This window comes from Diceros bicornis, chromosome 9 (assembly GCF_020826845.1).
Source record: "Diceros bicornis minor isolate mBicDic1 chromosome 9, mDicBic1.mat.cur, whole genome shotgun sequence".
NCBI classification, from domain to species: Eukaryota; Metazoa; Chordata; class Mammalia; order Perissodactyla; family Rhinocerotidae; genus Diceros; species Diceros bicornis.
The window spans coordinates 31,146,697-31,167,122 of record NC_080748.1 but is presented as its reverse complement, the minus strand read 5'-3'; the positions used below and the strand labels follow the sequence as shown (position 1 = coordinate 31,167,122).

Sequence of the window (20,426 nt, the reverse complement as noted above, 5' to 3'; positions counted from 1 at the left end):
CTTGTGTCAGGGAAAGCCAGGGCCTCTCCGAACACCCCAAGGCCTGGGCCTGGACTCTGGGGACACAAGCCAAAGAGCATATGGACAGACACAGTAAGACCCCAGGGCCTCTCTGATCCCCACGCTGTCCTCAGGGCCCTGGGAACAAGAAACCCACTCAGCTGAACTATGAATAAAGGCTTGGATGGGTACGCGTGTTTGGAATAAAGCTGACTAGGAATCATGATTTGTGTTCCAGGCGTGCTAAGTTTTCCACATGGTGGCTCACAGGGAGCAGAGGGGAGAATAACAACGATCTGTAGCGCTACAGAGTGTGTCCTGTGTGCTAGCTACTGTTCTAAGTGTGCCCCGTGAGTTAATACTCATTTAATCCTCACCACAGCCCTGCGAGGCTACAACTCTTATGGTCCCATTTTACACATGAGGAAACTGAGGCACAAGAAGTTTAAGTGGCTGCTGTTTGGCACACAGCTCCTGGGTGGAGGAGCTGAGATTCACACCAGGCAGCCTGGCTCCAGAGTCCCTGTTCTCAATCACGACCTTTTCTCAATCATGACCTTTCAGGGGGTCACTTCACTGTTTGGCCCCTTCACTGCCACATAGCTTAACATGCTGTGTGGGTCAGTAACTGAGGTGAAGAGGCCTTCGAAAAGCCATGACCTCTTACACATGGCCTTAGTTGGGGCTATCCTGTCAGATCCGTGTTGCTCAGATTCCAGAAGTGTCAAGCATGGCATGGAGGGGCCAGTGTCTCCACTGCAGGATTAGGGGGCTGACCTCACCAGGTTGAGGGGTAGCCCTGCGCAGAGCCCTGGGCCCTCAAGTTGTAACCAGTGGCTTCCCTAACAGCAGAGCTGGGAGTTCATTTCTGCTTCTCACCATAACAAAAGTGGTCTTGTGCTTTATTTGTATCTAGTGTCAACCCACTTCACCAGTGGAGATAAATGACTGCCTTCCCCCAGTCATCCTTTGGGGAGGGATTGTAGAGGGTGAGCCACAAAGACAAGACCTGTGAATCAGAAGTCTTGTGTACCCCCACACTGGTTTCCACAGAGCTGGCACACAGAAGGCATTTACTCATTTATTCCATATGTTATTGATCGTCTAGCATGTGCCAAGCCCCGTGGCAGTTTAGTGAATACTCACTGAATGATAATTTAACTCTTGGAAGTATGCTTGAGCAGGGAATATTGAAACTTCCTTTGGGCATTCATTCATCTATTCACCACAAGCACCGCCTGTGAGCTTTTTGCTATCTCTTCCCAGTTCAGACCTTCCCTCCAGACTCAGATCACCAACTGCCCTTTCATCTCTGTAGTTCTGGGCATCCAGGACTCTGATCTTGAGACCACCCCTCACCCTGTGAGTGACTGAGTGGTAGAGGGGAGCAGTATTACAAGGTCTTTTATGTGTGACTTCCAGGAGACCCCCCGACTGACCCCCTCCTTCCTCAGAGGACTTGCTCCCTACACGCCCACCCCATCCTCACCCCCCACTCCCCATCTTTAGGATTGCAAAGGTCCCGAAACATCATCTCTAAGCACGAATTTCCACCTGATTTATCCAAAAAGAAAACTATTACCTTGCATTAACATCAGGAAGGCTTTGTGATGAAGAAGCCACCTTGAATTCTATTGCAAAAAAGAACAGAAAGACAAATTGGAAAAAAAGAAAGCATTTTTCTTTCTGTTTAAAAATGTGTTGTTAGGCACATGATGCTGGGATTGGGATGGAGAGGCCCCGATTTATAGAATTTTTCTGCTTTTACTTTTCCCCAGTGTTGTCTCTCTTAATGATTTCCTTTAGAAATTAAGGGGTTGAAATTTTATAAAATCAAAGAGAACTCAGGGAGATAATTTTCATGAAATCATGGATTTTGGAAATTCAAGTTTGCTTTGTCAATCTTTTCTTTTTTTTTCTGTGAGGAAGATCAGCCCTGAGCTAACATCCATGCTAATCTTCCTCTTTTTGCTGAGGAAGACTGGCTCTGAGCTAACATCTATTGCCAATCCTCCTCCTTTTTTTCCCCAAAGCCCCAGTAGATAGTTGTATGTCATAGTTGCACATCTTTCTAGTTGCTGTATGTGGGACGCTGCCTCAGCATGGCCAGAGAAGCAGTGCGTCGGTGCACGCCCGGGATCCGAACCTGGGCCGCCAGTAGCGAAGCGCGTGCACTTAACTGCTAAGCCACCGGGCCGGCCCTGCTTTGTCAATCTTTTGAGTCACAGAGATCTCCTCTGTCATGAGATGAAGGATTCTGTACAGGAGAGGTGACTGAGGGGTCAGAGGATATAAATATTTTAAAAATTATTTTTAATTTTAAAGAACCTGTATGTGTCACTTAATCACCTGACTGTTTGCCTTGAATGATACAACATCAAGAATTTCATGTACAATTGGGATAACATATGCCATTAATTCTTGTACTAGAGAATGGCCCAGTGGAAGTAGTAAAAAAATGACAATCAGAAAACTTGAATTTGAAACTTAAATGTTCAACACTTACACTTATCCGCAGTTTACCCATGCGGCAGAGTATTGTTGAGGAATCTTATGTAGCTATTAAAATGATGTCTACAAAAAGTAGGCAACATGGGCAAATATTGAAGTGACAATGCTAAGTTACAAAAGTAAAATATATACTTGTATCTACAGCATTTTAAAATGGTAAAAACAAAACAAAATGAGGACCACCACCACCAAATATGCAAAAAATAGGGGTGGGAGGGATAGAATAGAAATCACTAAAATGTGAATCAGCTTTCTTTATATTTGGTTGTTGGTAAGTTGGGTGATGTTTTTCTATTTTCTGCTTTTCAAATTTTCCATAAAAAAAGGACAAACGTAGATTTTGTTTCTTTTTATGTCACTCTTCTAAAATTAAAATACGCACATAATTTACTAAAAAGCAGAAACAAAGGATGAAAGAAGGAGGAAAGGAGAAAAGAATGAGAAGCGAGTAGAAGAGAAAGAAGAGAGGCCTTGGGAGCCTGTCCTGGCTCCTCTAATTATTTTCCATGACCTTGGAGTAGTCACATACCCTCTAACTCCAGGTTCCTCGGTTGTGAAGTGGGGGTAGGGGGCGTAAATAACGGCTGGGAGAATCAGAGGAGACAAAGATTATGAAATACACAATATACACCCTAAGCCATTGGACTGTGCTCCTGACCTTCGGGGCAAGACACACACAGAAAATGATGCTGTTTGTATGGGAGCAGAGTGGAGGCTGTGGGGGGACTGGTCCCGGGTCTCAGCATCTCCCTCCACCAGTTGCCAACTCAAGGCACACTGTTTGGGAAGCTCTATCACAATCTATGAACTTTCCTGCTTGACAAGTTGGCTGGCTCTCCCATCCCTGCCTTATTAGTACATCTCAAACCTTTCTTCTTAAATATACAGAATTGCTAGGTTGCCTGTTGGAAATGGTCATCGCAACACCAACTCTCAACTGGAAATTGCAACCAAATCATAGCATTTAGGCCAAACAGCATCCTGAGCCGTGGAAGAGGAGCTAGCAAGGGTAAAGAAAATCAAATCCAGCAGATGTGTATCAAAATACTATTAAGCAAAAACATTATGAATCAAAACTAATATACTGTGACATTTCTATGGGACTATTTGCCACAGAGCAGAATTCATTTTTACGAAGGTCTTGGGGGCCGGCCCCGTGGCTTAGCAGTTAAGTGCGCATGCTCCACTGCTGGCGGCCCAGGTTCGGATCCCGGGCGTGCACCGGGGCACCGCTTCTCCGGCCATGCTGAAGCCGCGTCCCACATGCAGCAACTAGAAGGATGTGCAACTATGACATACAACTATCTACTGGGGCTTTGGGGGAAAAATAAATAAATAAAATTATTAAAAAAAAATGAAAAAAGAAGGTCTTGGCTTCTAAAAAAACATAAGGGGCCTCATTATGGGGTGGTTTCATGTTCTATGACAGCATGATAGTAATGTAGATTGTACTCGTCCTTCTAGCACCTTCCTGCACCTTGCGAGATTAGAAGAGTATTTTTACACCTTACAATTGTATGGTGTGGGAGAGCTTTCAGAGCATTTCAGATATGTTCTTTCGTTTAATTATCGCAATCACATTGTGAAGAAAGGTATTTTTACACGTGGGGAAACTGAAACTTAGAGGAGGTAAGTGACATGCCCAAGGCCAAGGGCCCCAGCGTGTGCTGGATCTTCTGACTCTGACAGCACAGTGTTTACACCCAGATTTTCAGAAACTATTTGGAACCTCTGGGGGAGATCAGTCATGTGTGGTTACTGATTATTCAGTGGCAATTCATGCTGCATTTATATTCAAGTTGCTCATCTGATTTTATTGGATTTCCCCACAAACCATGGGGAAAATCATCCCTTTAAAGAAGAGGGGCACAGGGATTGTTAGTCTGACCCTACCCTGATTTGTCCAGGGCAACGGGAGTCTCTGAAATTGATCTGCCTGCAGAGTAGTTGGGTGGGTGGCACAGATCCCTTCACACCCTAGTTCATTGCATCTTCTCTTGTCTTCTCATCATGTCCATTTCACAAAGGGGGGATATGTGGCCAGGGGAGTGTAAACTACCCTTCACGAGTCAATGGTATGGGAATAATGAAATACAACATAATATAATAATAACAACAATAACAATAATAGCTAACACTTACATAGGCTTAAAATGCTATGTGCCTGGCATAGCTCATAATGCTTTACATAATTTAACCCCTTTAATCCTCATAAACATCCCATAAGGTAGATCTATTGTTATTCCTAATTTTGAGTTAAGAAAACCAAGACACAGAGGGGTTAAGTGACTTGCCCAAGCTCATGCAACTAATAAGTGGGAGAGAGGTGGCATTCAAACCTAGGCAGTCAAGCTCCTGAGAGAGGAATTAAACAGTGCTCTTTGTGACAGACTCATATCTGCCACCAAATAGACAAATAATGGCACTCATGTTTCTCCCTCCCTGCCTGATCCTGTGGCAGATATCGCTAGTTGATCATGGCACTCCTTCCTGCTGAGCCCAAATGGGGCCTCAGAGTCCTTCTTGACGTAGTGCTCCACCACTAACCTCTAGGAATTAATCCATCAGCATGAGAGATGGAAGCTCACTTGTCAATTCTAGGGTTCATTTTATAGGTGCCAATTAATTCATAAAGCTGTTTTTAAAAATAAATGTGGGTATGTGCTTGCATGTATGAATGTGTGTATGCCTGACTTTATGAAATGAATGAAACTGAACTTGATTCAATTTGCATTTACTGAGCATCTGCTATGGGTCAGGAAGGCACTCTTGTTAGGCACTGAAGTTCAAAACAAGGGATAAACAAAATTAAATCTTAAAGGTATTGGGAAAATATTCCACATAAGGAAATCCTGATATAAAATCTTTTGAAAAGTTAAGAATCTTCTTGTAAACCCCTTCTTAACTTAACCTGTTTTGTAGAATTTGGCTTGGTACCCAGGTTTTTCATAGACCAAGACATTCTTCCATGTGCCTTTAAAGGCATTTTCGCATTCCCCTACAGTTTTTCCAGTGCCTCTCCAATTTTTGCTAGCAGGCATTTATTTTCAAAGCTTTTGCTTTATATACAGTTCCATTCACTTGACAGCATGTATTTGTCCTACTCAAGTGGGTAATATATTTACAAAGGTCCAGCACATAGAGGGGACATGTTAAGAATGCTTGATTCACATTGTGCAAAAGAAATGGGCTAAATGTTATTTTTCAGTATTAGAATTACACTTGGTGCTTGAAGAACAGGGATCTTAGGATTCTGAGAGGGAGCTTAATGGTAGAGGCACACAGAAAAGAGAGTTTCCCAGCAATAGAGGAATTACCTCTGCAACGTCCCAACTAAACTTCCATGAGGGTCATAGGAGTCTAGGATGATACATCTGATTTGATGGAGAGGGACGTAAAGGTAAACGCCTGTATGGCTGCTGAGAACACCCAGATTTTAGGATGCAGGTTGTGCGCAATCAGATTGGGATTTAAAAATTCAAGATGTCTGAGATGCTGGCTGTTAGTAACAGAACTGGATCCAGAAAAACAGTTTAGTTCTACTTCTAGGTCAACATTAAGATGATGCAGATGACCTGGATTTTTAACTTTCTGCACCTAGTTGGATATGGCCATACAGAGATGACATCTAGGGAAGGCATCATGTGCGACTATGTGTGAATGCATATCAGCCACTTCTAGCAACAGCACAGGAGGCCACTGCCAAAGAAAAAACTGAATTTAAGGCAAAGTTGCCAATTGCAGAAACAGTTTTGGAAAAATGTCAGCCCTAGGATGAGAGAAAGCACTCCAAATTTAAATACTCACCAGCAGGGTAAGATGATGCCTTCCAAGGGCTGAATGGGCACCCTGAGAACCGTACTAGTGTCTGTTGACCTAGCAACAGATAGTGGGAATGTATTCTAGGGAATAATTAGAGGTCAACGATAAAATTTAGCTATAAGGATGTTTATCAAAGTGCCATTTAAAAAAATAACAAAAAAATCAGAAGCAATGAATGATCAATAATAGGGAATTGATCAAAAATATGGTTTGAAAATACAATACATTGTGATGCAGCCATTAAAATGATTTGTGGAAAACTTAATACATGAAATGATATTCATGTAAGTAGGTAATATTTATATATAATTACAATATATAAATACATAAATAAATGTACCTTAAAAAGCAGGTTACCAACACTATATAAAGTCTGGGAAGGATATAACCTAAGTGTGAAAAGGATTATCGTCCCTGGATGGTAATGCTTTCTTCTTTTTGCTTATATGTAGTTTCCCAAACATTCACAATGAACATGTATTACTTGTGCAATAAGGAAAAGAAAAGATACAAATTATGGGGTGTTTTTTGTGTGTCTTGTTTTGGTTTGTTTATGACCAGGCATGTTATGATCATCAAGTCTCCCTGTCTGCTCTGTCGGCACAGTTCTCTGGGGCTTGGCTACTGAAATTGTGAGTATAACTTGCTCAGTAATGAGTCTTCCAATCTGTCAGCACCATGGGTAGGGTTGACAATTAGAGCTTTGGCTATATCTCAGTTTATTCTTTTTTCCTGGGCATTGTGGTGAACTAGCACTACCATCTTTTGGGAGGTCTTCCTCTAGATACTCACCCTGTACCAGATACTCCTCTTCATGCAAATGCTCATTTCCTTTCAGATCCTTTCCCTCTTCCAGATACTCTCCCTCCTCCAGATATTCACCCTCTTCCGGTAACTTTTCATACAGATACTCCTTGTCTTCTAGACACTTTTCCTTTTGCAGATCCTTTTCCTCCTTCAGATACTCCTTTTCATACAGAAACTCCTTTCCTTTCAGATACTCTTCCTCGTCCAGATACTCACTCTCCTCCAGATACTCTTCCTCTTCAGGAAATGGAGATTCTTCCTTTGAGCTCTCCTCATCTCCTTCAGTATCTTCTTCCTCTGAAGAGAAGGTCTGTGTGGAACGTTCGGAAAGTGTGGGAGGGTAAGAAGATGATGTTCCTCCTGATGACTGATCATTTTCAGTAGACATGTTGGGGAATCATTAAACAGATGAAACCCTTCAGCAGCGGGCAAAGTTACTTCATCAGCCTGGTAACCAAGAAAGGAATAAAATCCCATTAGTCAGTTAATTCCTACTGCATATTGACATAAATTCATTTGTGTTCCCTCATTTTATTCAGTAGTCTTTGGATGGCCCTTTGAGTATGCAGATCAGAACATGGTGGCCCACGAAAAGGCACAAAAAGAGGGAACAGAAGTTTTGCCCTCCAGGAGCTAGTGGGAGTGACCAAACCCAAAGGCAACATCTTTGAAATTACCACACAATAGGAAGTAAATGAGGAGGGCTGGAAAGTAAAGGAGTGATCAGTGTTTAGTGGTGCAACCATCAGAGAAGACTTTTATTTATTCATGAAGAAATATTTATTGCCACAATAAACAAGACAGAGACTGTCTTCCAGGAGCTTGAAATCTGGGAAGAAAAACAGTCATGGAAACAGATTTCTACAAACAAAGTGACAAGCACAGTGGAAGAGGTACAGGTGGGGTGGTATAGACACAGTGATTGGGGCCTAGGTCAGTGATGTAGAGGAGGAAGAAATACTCTTCTATCCTTCTAGATTCTTCTGGCTGGTCTAAGAATTAAGTTGACATGAGACAGAATAACAGGAGAAAATCAAACAAATTTAATAACACGTATACATGAGAGAAACCCAGGAAAACTGAGTAACTCACCAAAATGGCCAAAGCCACCACCTTAAATACCACCTTCAGCTAAAGACAAAGGAGGATGTTGGGGGTAGAAGTTTGGGACTCCAAAGGGGAGGAAAACAATTCACATGGAGAAGGAAAAGCAAATGTTTGATAAACAAATGTTTTCCATGCCTTGCAAAGACGATGAGACACGGAGAAGACTTGGATCAAACGGGCCTTGCTAGGTTCCTCCCTGTCTACCACACCTAGTTCATATTATACTATAGTTATTTATGGATTAGCTCCTTCCTGGAACAGGCCTTCTAACTTAAATTCTTTTAGGCTGTTAAGAGGAAGGTCAAAGTTTCTTCCTGAGTCTTTTGTTCTTAAAAATAATCAAGCCAAAGAGACACGTTTTTGAGGTGGCAAATTCTGCTTCCGTACAAAGGCCCCTGTAGCTGGAGGTTTGCAAGGCGCATTCTCATGGCTCACTTGCTCTGCCACCTCTGTAGGAAGCACCACACACTGTGAATTCACTCGGCAAACGTTTACTTATTTTTACTCCCCAGCTCCAACACTACTGTGAACCCCTTGGCTCCTCCAGAAAGTCTTCCATACTCCATCCTATGCTCCATCTGTACCTTCTATATGTTCATTCAAGTAACTGTTTTGCTATACTAAAAAGTTTGTTTGCACGTCTGTCTTTCCAGCAGAGGGTGGGAAAGATTGACTCTTCTTTCAAAATATATTTTGAAATCTCCCACTCTTCTCCACCCCTACTGTGACCACCTGCAGTGACCCTATCATCTCTAGTGTGGATTACTGCAACCCCCTCTTAACTGGGCTTCTCACAACCACTGCTGCCGCCCTGCTGGTCATTCTCTGTGAAGAGTGTTCTTGTGAAAATATAAATGAGATCATGATAGCCATTGCTTAAAAATCCCCCCGTGGCTTTCCCATGCACTTAGAATAAAAAGTAAACACCATTCCATGGCTTCCAGGGCCCTTGGAGATCTGGTGTCTGCCAGGCTTTCTGACTTCTCTCTTACCATCCTCCTCCATGCTCCCATGCCATTATTCTCTCCTATAGCCCTCACCACTATTTCTAATTCTGTTTCTGTGTTTACTCGTTCAATTTTTCTTTTCCACTAGACTGTAAGTGTCTCAATGACAGTGACCTTATGTGAGCTGTTCCCCACTCTATCTCCAATGACATGTCTCTAGAGCAGTGCATCTCAAAGTTTTAAAAATGATAATATTTATTCTGTACAATGGGATAAGTTGAAGAGGCTGCTCATAGTGGATGCAGCCTGCCCAGAATCCCATTTGCTCTTTGGACTTAAGAGATAAATATCTTGCCCTACTTTTTTCCAGATCTCTGATGGGGAAGCTCTGTTCTAGGGAACCAGCCAGATGAGATAACTAGGATCACTTTCTAGCACGTGTGAAATATGATGCCCGAGATGAGGGGTGTGATGTGTAAAGACATTCACAATGGGCCAGTGGTTTATTTGTCTACCCACAGGGTTGCTGGAGCCCTTGGATTATTGGATTCTGATAGGATTAGCCTGGGGCAGTATGGTGAACATAGAGGTGTGCTCCCAGACCTCTTTTCAAAGCAAGACTTGGTGCCCAGCTGTGGGGAGGGTGGTCAACAGACAATCTCTAGCCACCCGCTTCTTCGGGATCTGCCTCAGCTGCAGAGAGCCATCTACTGGAAGTCATGCCCTTCTCGGGGCAGCCTGCATCTGGAACTAAGCCAGGTGGGGGTATAAAAGTCCAGCCGACCCCAGGCGGGACACCTCTGGGAGGTGCCTTCATTCCTGAGCTCTCCAGCAGGCTGGCCAAGCTTGCCAAGCCTGCTCCCCAGTGCCACCCCCTCTACCAGGCCTGCTTCCTTGCCCTTCCCTTCTCAGATGTTGGTCCCTCATCAACATTTTACATCTCAACAGGTCGCATCTCAACAGTTTGTGTTTTAGAGTCTATTTCCAGAGAACTCACCCCGTGACAGGCAGCTTCACAAAATGTAAATCTGGAAAAGAACTGATTGCAAGATTCTTGGGGAAATGCCTCATGGGCGGCTTGAGAATTTAGAAGGTTGGGAGGGTGGGGAGCAACCAGAGCTGCCCGGGGCAGGGATGACTGTCACGCCGTGTAAAAGGAAAGGCAGAGCCAGTGGGTGGAGAGCCTGAGAACCATTATTAAACATTTTGTCAGGAGTGGTGATGGGAAAGGTGAAATGATGGAAGCAACTCTGGAGCAAGAGGACCCCTTTGACCATTTACCAGACAGAAAGCAAACAGCAGAGCCGGGGAGCTCGGCCTGCAGTTAACTTGCTCCTTTCTCCATCACCTTACAGCTCTGTGGTGTACGCATGTCTTTTCATGTAGCTACCTTAAGGCTTTTTGGAGGAGGAGAGATGTAAATTATACATGAGATGAGGATGGAGGATATTGCCTCTGGGGCAAAGGGTGAGCTACGGGAAGGCTTTGGGGCCTATATCTACATCTATGGGATCCTCTTCTGTTTTACAGGAGCCCTCTAGGCTTCTTTTGACTTAAAACCTAAACACACCACCTACGACAGCTATCTACTTCTAACACCCACTCACTCCTGACGCCGTCTGGTAACCCAGAGGAAGCAGGAAAGGGCTGGCGATGGTGAGAGCGGTTGGTGAGGGATCTGTCCAGCCCTACCTGGGAGGGGTGAAGGAGCACTTGAAGGCACCAGCCACTCCATCAAAGGCGTACTCACACTTCAGGGATCCCCCACCTTTCTTATTTTTTAGCTGCTTAACATAAAAGATCAAAATCAGCCAGTCCCCTGGACAGCTCAGAATGCATTTATGAACGGCATGCTGTCATTCAGGGTTAAGTCTTTTCTTTCCATTTTCTCATCAGGCCTTGTAAAAAGGCTGCAGTCAGCTGCATGCTCGTTTCAAAAATGAGAAAAGAAACTGCACTCTAGACATCTCCCTTTAATTCTCCTAGAAATTTATTAAAAAAATCCGTCAGGCAGAAATAAATAGTAATGGCAACCTGATACCCAGTATCTGAGGCAAACATCTTGGTTTTGGCTTGTGATTCAGATCTTAACTCATTTTGATTGCAGTTTCTGACAGATTGCAGGTTAATTTCTGCAGTCACAACAGGAAACATCAACTTTATAATAGCTGATTACAACCAGCTGATCATAGCTCATTCATCTCTAGACTAGCTTCACAAAATGGCTGCCTCAATCAAAGCCGGCTGGCAGACATATTTTATTCAGCTTAAATAATGTGTGTGTTTTTTTAAATTAGAGTGAATATTTAGAATTGGCAGACTTCACAAAAAATCAAGGGTTCTGGCTTCTCTTGGAAATAGGAGTCTCAGGCAACCCTGGGCTGGCTTTCCCACGGGGAAACAATGATGCTGAGCAGAGGCTGCCCTCTCTGAATGGGACGGCACTTTCCATTTCTGCTTCTGTCCCCACCTCGATTCTCAGGCAGTCTCATCATCACACCTGTCCTGTTGTTCTTCTTATAGAGCCATAGTTCTCTGTCTTTATCAAAAAACTAGAGCATGCCTCTCTCAAAAGTGGGAAAACAAAAGATACACAAAGAGGTTTCATCTTTCTTGCAGGTCGCCTCCTCCTGCATTGGCTTTATCTTTCTGGCCCCTAGAGAGGTGGGGCCTTTGCAGGAGGCTGTTTGTTTGGTGGCACCAGGCACCATGTTTACACAGTTCACCACTGAACACCTGCATCCAGTGTGGTGTTTGGCACATAATAGACAGTCTGTAATACCTGTTGAGGGAATAAATGCACGAGCAAAGAAAAGCATTAACAATATGTTATGCCCTTTGCCAAGTATATTTACTGATCACTTGCCTATTTAGCGATGGGGGTGAACCTCTTTATCAGAGGTCAACGCACGGCCACAGTCCTGTAGATTTCTATCTACTAACAGCTTCCACATGGCGCTGTGAGAAGCCGCCTGATTTCTCTGCAGCGAGGTTTTTTTGGATCCCATTTGTCATTCTGAGGGGTGGAGGCCAGGATCTCTGAAACATTCTTAGTTGAATTAAATAAGAAATGAGCAACTAAAATAAAACAGAATACTCTGTAAATGGCTGATTTAATAATTTGACTGAAGAAAAGAAGAATAACGACAGCCTCTGGTTTCCAGATGAAGGCCCTAAGAAGGGCTCCACGTCCTGGTGGTGGTTTTTCAGGTAAAGGGGTCAGCGGGCTCTCTCCTCTGGTTTCCGTGATCAGAGGATGGAGCTGCCTGAGTTGTTCTTTGTCCCTCTCACAGGGACCATGGCCCTACTGACTTGCTGAAAGGCTTTGTGCTTTGGAAACCAAATGCATACAAAGGGACTTGCAGTTGGGTGGGAACAAAGTCCTCGGGACAGGAACACAGGCCACTCCACAGGATGAGCAGGTTTGCTTTGCACGACTCATGTGGCCCTAAGTGGTGGCCCTGGGCAGAGAGGGGATGGAGAGACAGACAAGGACGTGGTTTGCCGGCTTGGCCAGCACAGCTATCCTTCCCTCACACTTTCCCCTGGGCCCTCCTCCGCTCTCCGGACCATCAGAACTGGCATGTTTGCGGGGAAGCAGCCCAAGGGCCTCATTTGACCCCTGGTCTCTCAACACCAAAGGGCGGTTCTTTGTCATCACCATCCTCTGCCTTTACAGTCACAAAAGAAAGCAGGGCTCCGGCTCCTTCCTGACAAGGAGGACAGATGAAGGCCCTGCGCCAACGATCCCGAGTGCCCTCTGGTCCCTGCACAGAGTCCTTCAAGGGGCCTTAGTTCCAGCATGCGGCTCCCTACCACAGTCGGGGCTCCCTTGTCTGACCTCCCCTCACCAACGGTCCTGTGCACCAGGCCATGGACCCGTCCAGGTCCAGCCCTGCCAGCTCCCCTGCACTCCAGCAGGGGGCGCAGCTTTGTAGAATGGCCGAGTCCCTGGTCCATAATTCAACATTTCTTCCGACATAATCGCTTTAGATAATCACAGAGGAGGAGTCTGTGTGGAAATGGAAAGGGAGAATTGAAGCAGGAATGAGAAATAACTTCTGCAAGAGCAGAATGGCATGGTGGTTAGGATCTAGGGCCAGGTTTCCTGGGGTTAAATCCAGCTTGGCCACTTATGAGCTGTATGACTTTGGGTGCGTTTCTTAAGTCTCCTGTGACTTAATCTCCTTATCTGTAAATTGGGGGGAACAGTAGTACAAATCTCCTGGGAGGATTCAATGAGGCAATACACCTATACATAAGTTGTGCCAGGCACAAACATGAGCTGTGGTGTTATTGCACACTTAATCCTAACCAGCTCTGGAGGTGAGTTTTGTATGTGTTTGTGAGTGTGTATATGTGTGAGTGTGTCCTTCTGAGGCTTTAATTCGTTCATGGGATGGGGAGAGAAAGAAAGATTGCTTTCTACTACCCTGCTCCCTGGTGCCGGCTGCAGCCTAGTTGAGAGGTTTAGAGATTCGAGTCCGTCTGTCCTTCAGACCAGGTCCTGGTGGCTGGGCCCTGGGGGAAAGGATGGCCCACAGGGAGTGTCAGGGGTGAGCTCCCTTATTCCCAGGAGACTGGAACCCCTCCTTGGGAAGGCTGCCTGGCCCAAGGCAATGTGACGGTGACGTTTTGTTTGCTGGGACAGAACTTCCCTCATAATGGGTCAGTCTGTTTTCTGACTGTCAGCCATGATTTCAGGAAGTTGTTATCTGTTGACATAAGACACCTCTTTTAGGCTGCTCACTCCCTTTTCAGACAGCCCTGCTTCACAAGTGCTGGGACTGAATCAGAGCCTTTCACTTTGACTTCCACTCTTTCGTTGGCCTTTTCGTCCTGGGGGAACCTCAGTGAAGAGTTCTCCCTCGTCTTCCACTTGACTGTCTTTTAAGTAACGGACATCTCAAGCTCACTGTGCCCAAACTTAGGTCCTGCTCTTCCTCCCCAGACTTCTCAGCTGATGACAGAGCCCTTGCAGTCATCAGCAACTCTTCTCTTTCTTCCTCACCCTACATCAAATCCACCAGGAAATCAGGCTTGCTCCTCCTTCAAAGGATCTCACCACTTTTCATCCCCTCCATGTTCCCACTCTGGTCTGAGCCAACATCACATTTTGCCTCAACTACTGCAGTTGCCTCCTGGCAGGTCTATCCTTCACATGGCAGCCAGCTTTTAAAATGTAAGTCACATCACCTCACTCCCCTGTGCAAAACCCTGCGATGGCTCCCATCTTTTGGATTAGAAGCCAAAGACCTTCCAGGGTCTGCAGGTCCTTCCTGATTGGCCCCCATCACCTCTCCTACCTCCTTCCTACTGCTCTCTCCCTTCCTTGACTCCTGCCACACGGGTCTCAGTGCTGCTCCCAACATGCCAGGCACTGTCCCACCTGAGGCTTTGCTCTATGTGTCCTCTGGGCCTGTTCCCCAGGTATCTGCCTGCTCACTCTCTCACCCCCCTCCCGCCACCATCTCAATGAGACCAGCCCCTGCTATCCTATTTATTGTCACCCGCCCACCCGTGGCACTTCTGATCTCCCTTAACCTGTTCTACTTTTTCCCCTCTTTTTCCAGAGCATTTATCATTTTCTAATATACTAAGTACTTTATTCATTTATTATGTGTATTGTCCATCTCCTCTCACTAGAATGTAAGTTCCCTGAGGGCAGGAATCTTTGTTTATTCACTGATTTGCCCAAGAATCTAGAATGGTGCCCAGCACATAGCAGGTAATAATAAATATTTATTGAATGAATGTGTGAATCATGATTTCTTCTCTTCGCAGTTCCTTCGACCACTCAGTAGATGGTGTGGTTTCTAGGCCCTTCTGCACCATCTTAACTGTCCTCTGGATGTGCTGTAGTGTCAGCTCTCTAACATGCATGGCCTAGAACAGAACCCAGAGCCCAAGGCCCAGCCTGAGCGTGTGGCCATCTCCCCGACACTGTGTGGCGTGTCAGAGAACAATGAACTCTGTCAGCTCTGTTAACGTGTTCAGAGCTCCCACTCCAAAAGGGCAAGTGGGTTCCTTTCCCCTCTAACCAGGACTTCACATTTTCTCCAGCTCATCCCAATAATTTTCATTGGACTGCCCGCTATTTCCTATTATGCATGTCTTCATCCAAATCATCAATACAAATGTCAAACTAAAGATCCCTGAGGACAGCAGCTAAGCCCGCCCCGCCATCTTCATCCATCCATCAGTCAGGAAGGGAGCTAACACTTCCATGTCAGCCACTGTGCCGGGCCCCCTTAGCCCTCACAAACCCCTGATGTAGGCATAATTACCTCACTTTATAGATGAGGAAATGGTGCTCAGTTTTTAATCTTTATTTAGGATTTACAATCTTTATTTAGAGGGTCGCACATAAAGCAGTTCGAGGAAAAAAAATTATTTTTTTCCTGAGCATCAAAAATGAACTGGAGTGGGGGAAAAAGAGGATCTTACTACAAACATTTTTTGCTGAAGAAAAATGAGAAGGCTTTGAAGAATACAGCTCTTTCCCTGGGCAGCTGGCTGGGCCAAGCCTTTGAGGCCCTTCCCCCTTGGCTCCCTGAGGGGCCTCCCTCCCAGCTCTCTGAGACCCTCTCTCTCGGCTCCCCGAGGCTCCTCTCCTCCTGCTTTCTGAGCCCCCACCTTAACTCATGAGGCCCCTCCCCCTCGGCTCTCTGAGGGGCCCCTCCTCTTTGGCTCCCTGAGACTCCCCCCCCACCATGACGGCCTCCCCTCTTCTCAAATGGGTGGTCAGAAAGGTCCAGTCCCACATGACTTGCTCTCCAAGAATCCATGCGGCCTGTCACCTCTCCCAAGTGCTCCCAAACCATCACAGGAAACATCCTAGGATTCTGCCCAGCGTCAATATCAAACTCACTGGGCTATAATTTGCCACATCTGCCTTCTCCTCCTTTTATTTAAATCAGAAAAATGTTCTCCTGTTTCCAGATTTGGGGTTCTACTCATATTTTTTTCTCTGCTTCAACTATTTGTAGAATGCTTTGAGTTGCAAAATAAGTAAATGTCCCCTACTGAATTTATTCATCATGGCAGCCTTGTGCAGCAAACACTATTATCTCCATTTTACAGACGACAGTAAGGTTCAGAGAAATCAAATGACTTGGTTAAGGTCAGACAAATAATAAGTGGCCAAACTAGGATTTGGACACAGGTCTGCCACTGCCAAGTTCAGTGTTCTTTCCCAGCACCGACTATTATGTGGGCTGAGACCCTGGTGCTCTTGGGAGGGGACTGACTCAGGGTACTGTTCTTACAGCCTCCCCCACACATTCTAGTTAAACAATTATTCTCCATAATAAAGCAAAGAGGGTAAGAAGAGGGAAGTTGGGTTTCTCTCATTACTGGGCGCTTACTATGTGCCTAGAACAGAATAAGGTATTTTACATTTTTTAAATTTAAAGATTCAAAAAACTCTGGTAAAATATTATTGTCCCATTTTTCAACTAAGAAGACCAGGGCTCATAGAGGTCAGGTAACTGGCTTTAGCACAGCTCCTCGGCACCATATTTGGGATTTCAATAGGTCTGTCCAATTCCAAGTCTAAACCACATTGCAGAAGAGGAGATGAGCAAGATATGTCATCTTTCTAGTCTTTTTTTTTTTTAATATTTATTTATTTATTTATTTAGTGTGTGTGTGTGTGTGTGTGTGTGTGTGTGTGTGTGTGTACGTACGCGAGGAAGATCAGCCCTGAGCTAACATCCATGCCAATCTTCCTCTTTTTGCTGAAGGAAGACTGGCCCTGAGCTAACATCCGTGCTGATCTTCCTCCACTTTATATGGGACGCCGCCACAGCACGGCCTGACAAGCGGTGTGTCGGTGCGCGCCTGGGATCCAAACCCAGGCCGCCAGCAGCAGAGCGCGCGCACTTAACCACTACACCATGGGGCCGGCCCCCTCTAGTCTTCTCAACTCAAGTTCTTAGCGATTTCTTCAAATATTTAGAAGCTCTAATGGTAATTATTTAAAAGAACAAAAAAATAATATTTAGAGTTGCTAGTTGCTAAAAGGAAATTCATTTAGATGAAAAGACATCATCAGTTAAAAATTTACTGCACAAATTTCCAAGAGTCATATAGAATGACTTAGAATTGACGTCCTCAAATCTTCAAAATTATCTAAAATAAAGCAGGATTATTGATTGTTATTGATATCTGTTATAACTGATGACATATTCACTTTCAGATAGCTCAACTTAGGATCTCAGTAGAAGTGTATTTTGGGTGTGCCCTGTTGACACTAACGGTGTGCTGAGGTACTTGTGTTCTCAGCACGTATGAGCACATGCACAGGCCACCTTATAGGGCTGTGGGCAGCAAGTGTCAGGAGAAATAGCACTGTCTTGGCTGAGCTCCAAACTGAATGTGTGATTTGGACCATGTTCTTTGCTCCTCCCACACACGTGTCCAGGCTTCCTTCCTCATTTATAATATTAATGGATTGACCTAGAAGAGCTCTACGTTCCTTCCTGCCCAATGTTTCTAAAGACTATCCCTTATTCAAAACCCTTGGAGTCAATTGTGTTGTAGAATTCAGATTTTTTTCTGATTTAGACCAGCCTTGTGTGGTGAATATATCATAGATATATCAATACTAAAGGGGTCTGGGGCAGTACCCTGTAGTGAATCTTATTAGTATTTCTGCAGCAAAACAAGTAAATTTTCACAATAAATAGGATAAAGAGAAACTTTAAATAGTCCCATATCAGTTTAGGTTGGATTTTGCTTCCAAATGATCAGGTCAGGTTTTGTGGCCAAATGAGTTTGCCACAAACTTATTGAGAAGACTTTCAGTTTTCAGAACTTTTTGGATTACAGAATTTGTGGATAAGGGAGAAGGAATTTGTGGAGGTAAATCCTGTATTTACATTTATTTGGATGCCCTCTTGGTGGTCACATCTAGGATTTATCTAATGCCGTGGTCTTGATGGGAAACGCAATGCATGTAAAATGCAGTTACTGTAGGAAAGTAAAAACTAGTTTGTGGAGATCCATTTTGACATTGCCATTTCTGGGATCACTGTGTGGCTAACGGGGAGGACAATAAGAATTATTTGCAATCGTGACTGTGTAGCCTTCAAGACCTGGAGCATTGCAGTAGCGCTTATGTCCAGTTATGCTCACAGCTCAGTACTTACAATGTCAGGGAGGGAACTGAGTCCAGGCCAAGAGATTTTTCAACAATAACAGCTGAAAGAAAAACGTTTTCTGATTAGCTCTTAGTTACCCAGAAAATTAGCCAGAGAACACCTCATTCCCTAAGAATATGGGATGATAGATATTTTTCCTATGCTAATATTGAATAGAATTTGTTTTTCTAGTATATGTTTCTTCCTTAACCTCCCTTGGCTAGTAGTTCTCCTTGAATGTCCACCATGGAAATCAAAACTAAGCAGCCCTCACTCATATACCTCCCCTGCCATCCCCCACCCCCGTCACTAAATGGTCTGACCAATCCGATCATCAAGGCTCCCTGGGCACCGAACAGAACTCACAAAGGTGCCGCAGTCGTTTTTAAATTTTTGAGGAAAATAGCAATACTCAGCATCTATTGGGAATTGTATAAACTACTATCTTTAAATTATGCTGTATTCCTTTCAATGATGGCATATTTTGCAAAGCTGGGTTTTTGGCCATCGTTGAGATGAAAAGCAAATACCACACAAAAATCAGTGCAGATCAGGAAACGAGGGTGGCCCTGCATTTCAAGATTAGAGAAGTTGTGCGATGCCCAATGGGCACACACATTCCAATAGTAAGTCATTGTGGCTATTTAAGAATGAAATAAAAGCATTATTTTTTCTTTCAATTTCTGTGTATTAAGTTGTGACAAAAATATGTGACAGAAGGATGCGACACAAACATTAAGTTACTTGGATATAACTAATGAATGAAAACCATTATGGATTTCCTTTGGCCTAGGGAGCACTGTGAAAAATTCACTGACACACTAGGGGTGCTGCGGACTGAGAAAGTTTGGGAACCTCTGGTGTAATTCATGTAGTTGCTCGGATGTGGAAATCTGGAGTCATCCTTGATTCCTCTCTCTTCATTTTCCCAAGCCTGCTAGTCAATCAGGAAGTCCTCTTGGTGCTATCTTCCAAAAAGTGTCCTGAATCCATTCTTCTTTCCACCACTGTGATCACTCTTGTCTAATCCACCAACTTCTACAACAAGCTCTTTGCTTTGGCTCTTGCTTTCCAATAATCCATTCCTCAGAGGTGATCTTTTAGACACATAAAGTAGATCATGCCGCTCCCTGCTTAAAACACTCCAATGATTTCCACTTCACTTTGAAAGACTTCCAAGGCCTGCCCATGTTGGCCCCTGCTTCCTTTCTGGTCCTCTTGGAATCCTTCTCCTCCTCCTGCTCACATGCTACAGCCTCTTCCCACCTCAGGGCTCTTCCATTAGTCCTTCTCATTGTTGGGAAAGTTCTTCATCCCAACCCTCAAATGCCTGGCTCCTCTTCCTCAAGTTTCAGCTCAGATGTCATCTCCCACGAGGCCCTCCCTGAACAATTGATCTAAACTCGACCCTGCCTCTACCCTCACCCCCAATCACTGTGTATCTTATCATGTTCTTTTATTTTCTTCATTCCTATCATATTCATTGATCTGTATATTGGAGAACAGGAACTTTGCTCTCTTGTTTGCCATCGTATTCCTGCCACCTAGAATCATGCCTGGCACATAGTAGGAGGTCAATAAATGTTTGTTGAAATGAACAAATGAGTGATTATTTCATATGGTTGCATATTTGGAACACTCACTAACGGCTCCGAATGGAGAAGATCCAGAAGTGTGTTTGGAGGGAAGAAGTCAGTAATTTCATTTGATATATATATATATCATATAATATATGTACGTATATATATATATATATACATATATATAAAATACATTGTACAAACCAGGTGATCTAATCCACAGTTTCTTATATTCTTTGGGAAGAGACAACAGAGGTTTACCTTATATGAACTCCATTTTTCTTAGCAATATTTAGCAGTACTGGTTTGTCATAAGTAATTATATTGAGTTGGATAGTTAATGAAGCAACTCATTATTCCATTTGTTATCCTTCATAACAGGCAAGTTCCTCCTACCCCTTCTGTTTCTTTCCTTTTCTTTAATTAAGAAATCGAGATAAAGATTTATAAAGGGACATTTCTACAATTACAGCATTAAACCAAAAGTGAGAATGCCATTGTCAAGCCTA

At 44.1% G+C, this 20,426-nt stretch overlaps 1 protein-coding gene across 1 annotated transcript in view; it reads right to left on the bottom strand.

The window, feature by feature from the left end:
• ERICH6B (glutamate rich 6B) overlaps nucleotides 1–7,532 on the bottom strand; it is a 45,241-nt gene extending 37,709 nt beyond the window's left edge. The window contains 2 exon segments of the mRNA XM_058547724.1: nucleotides 1,583–1,631; nucleotides 7,216–7,532. Coding sequence (XP_058403707.1) covers nucleotides 1,583–1,631; nucleotides 7,216–7,528 — 362 coding nt within the window. The 5' untranslated portion in view covers nucleotides 7,529–7,532.
• Nucleotides 7,533–20,426: the final 12,894 nt, after the last annotated feature.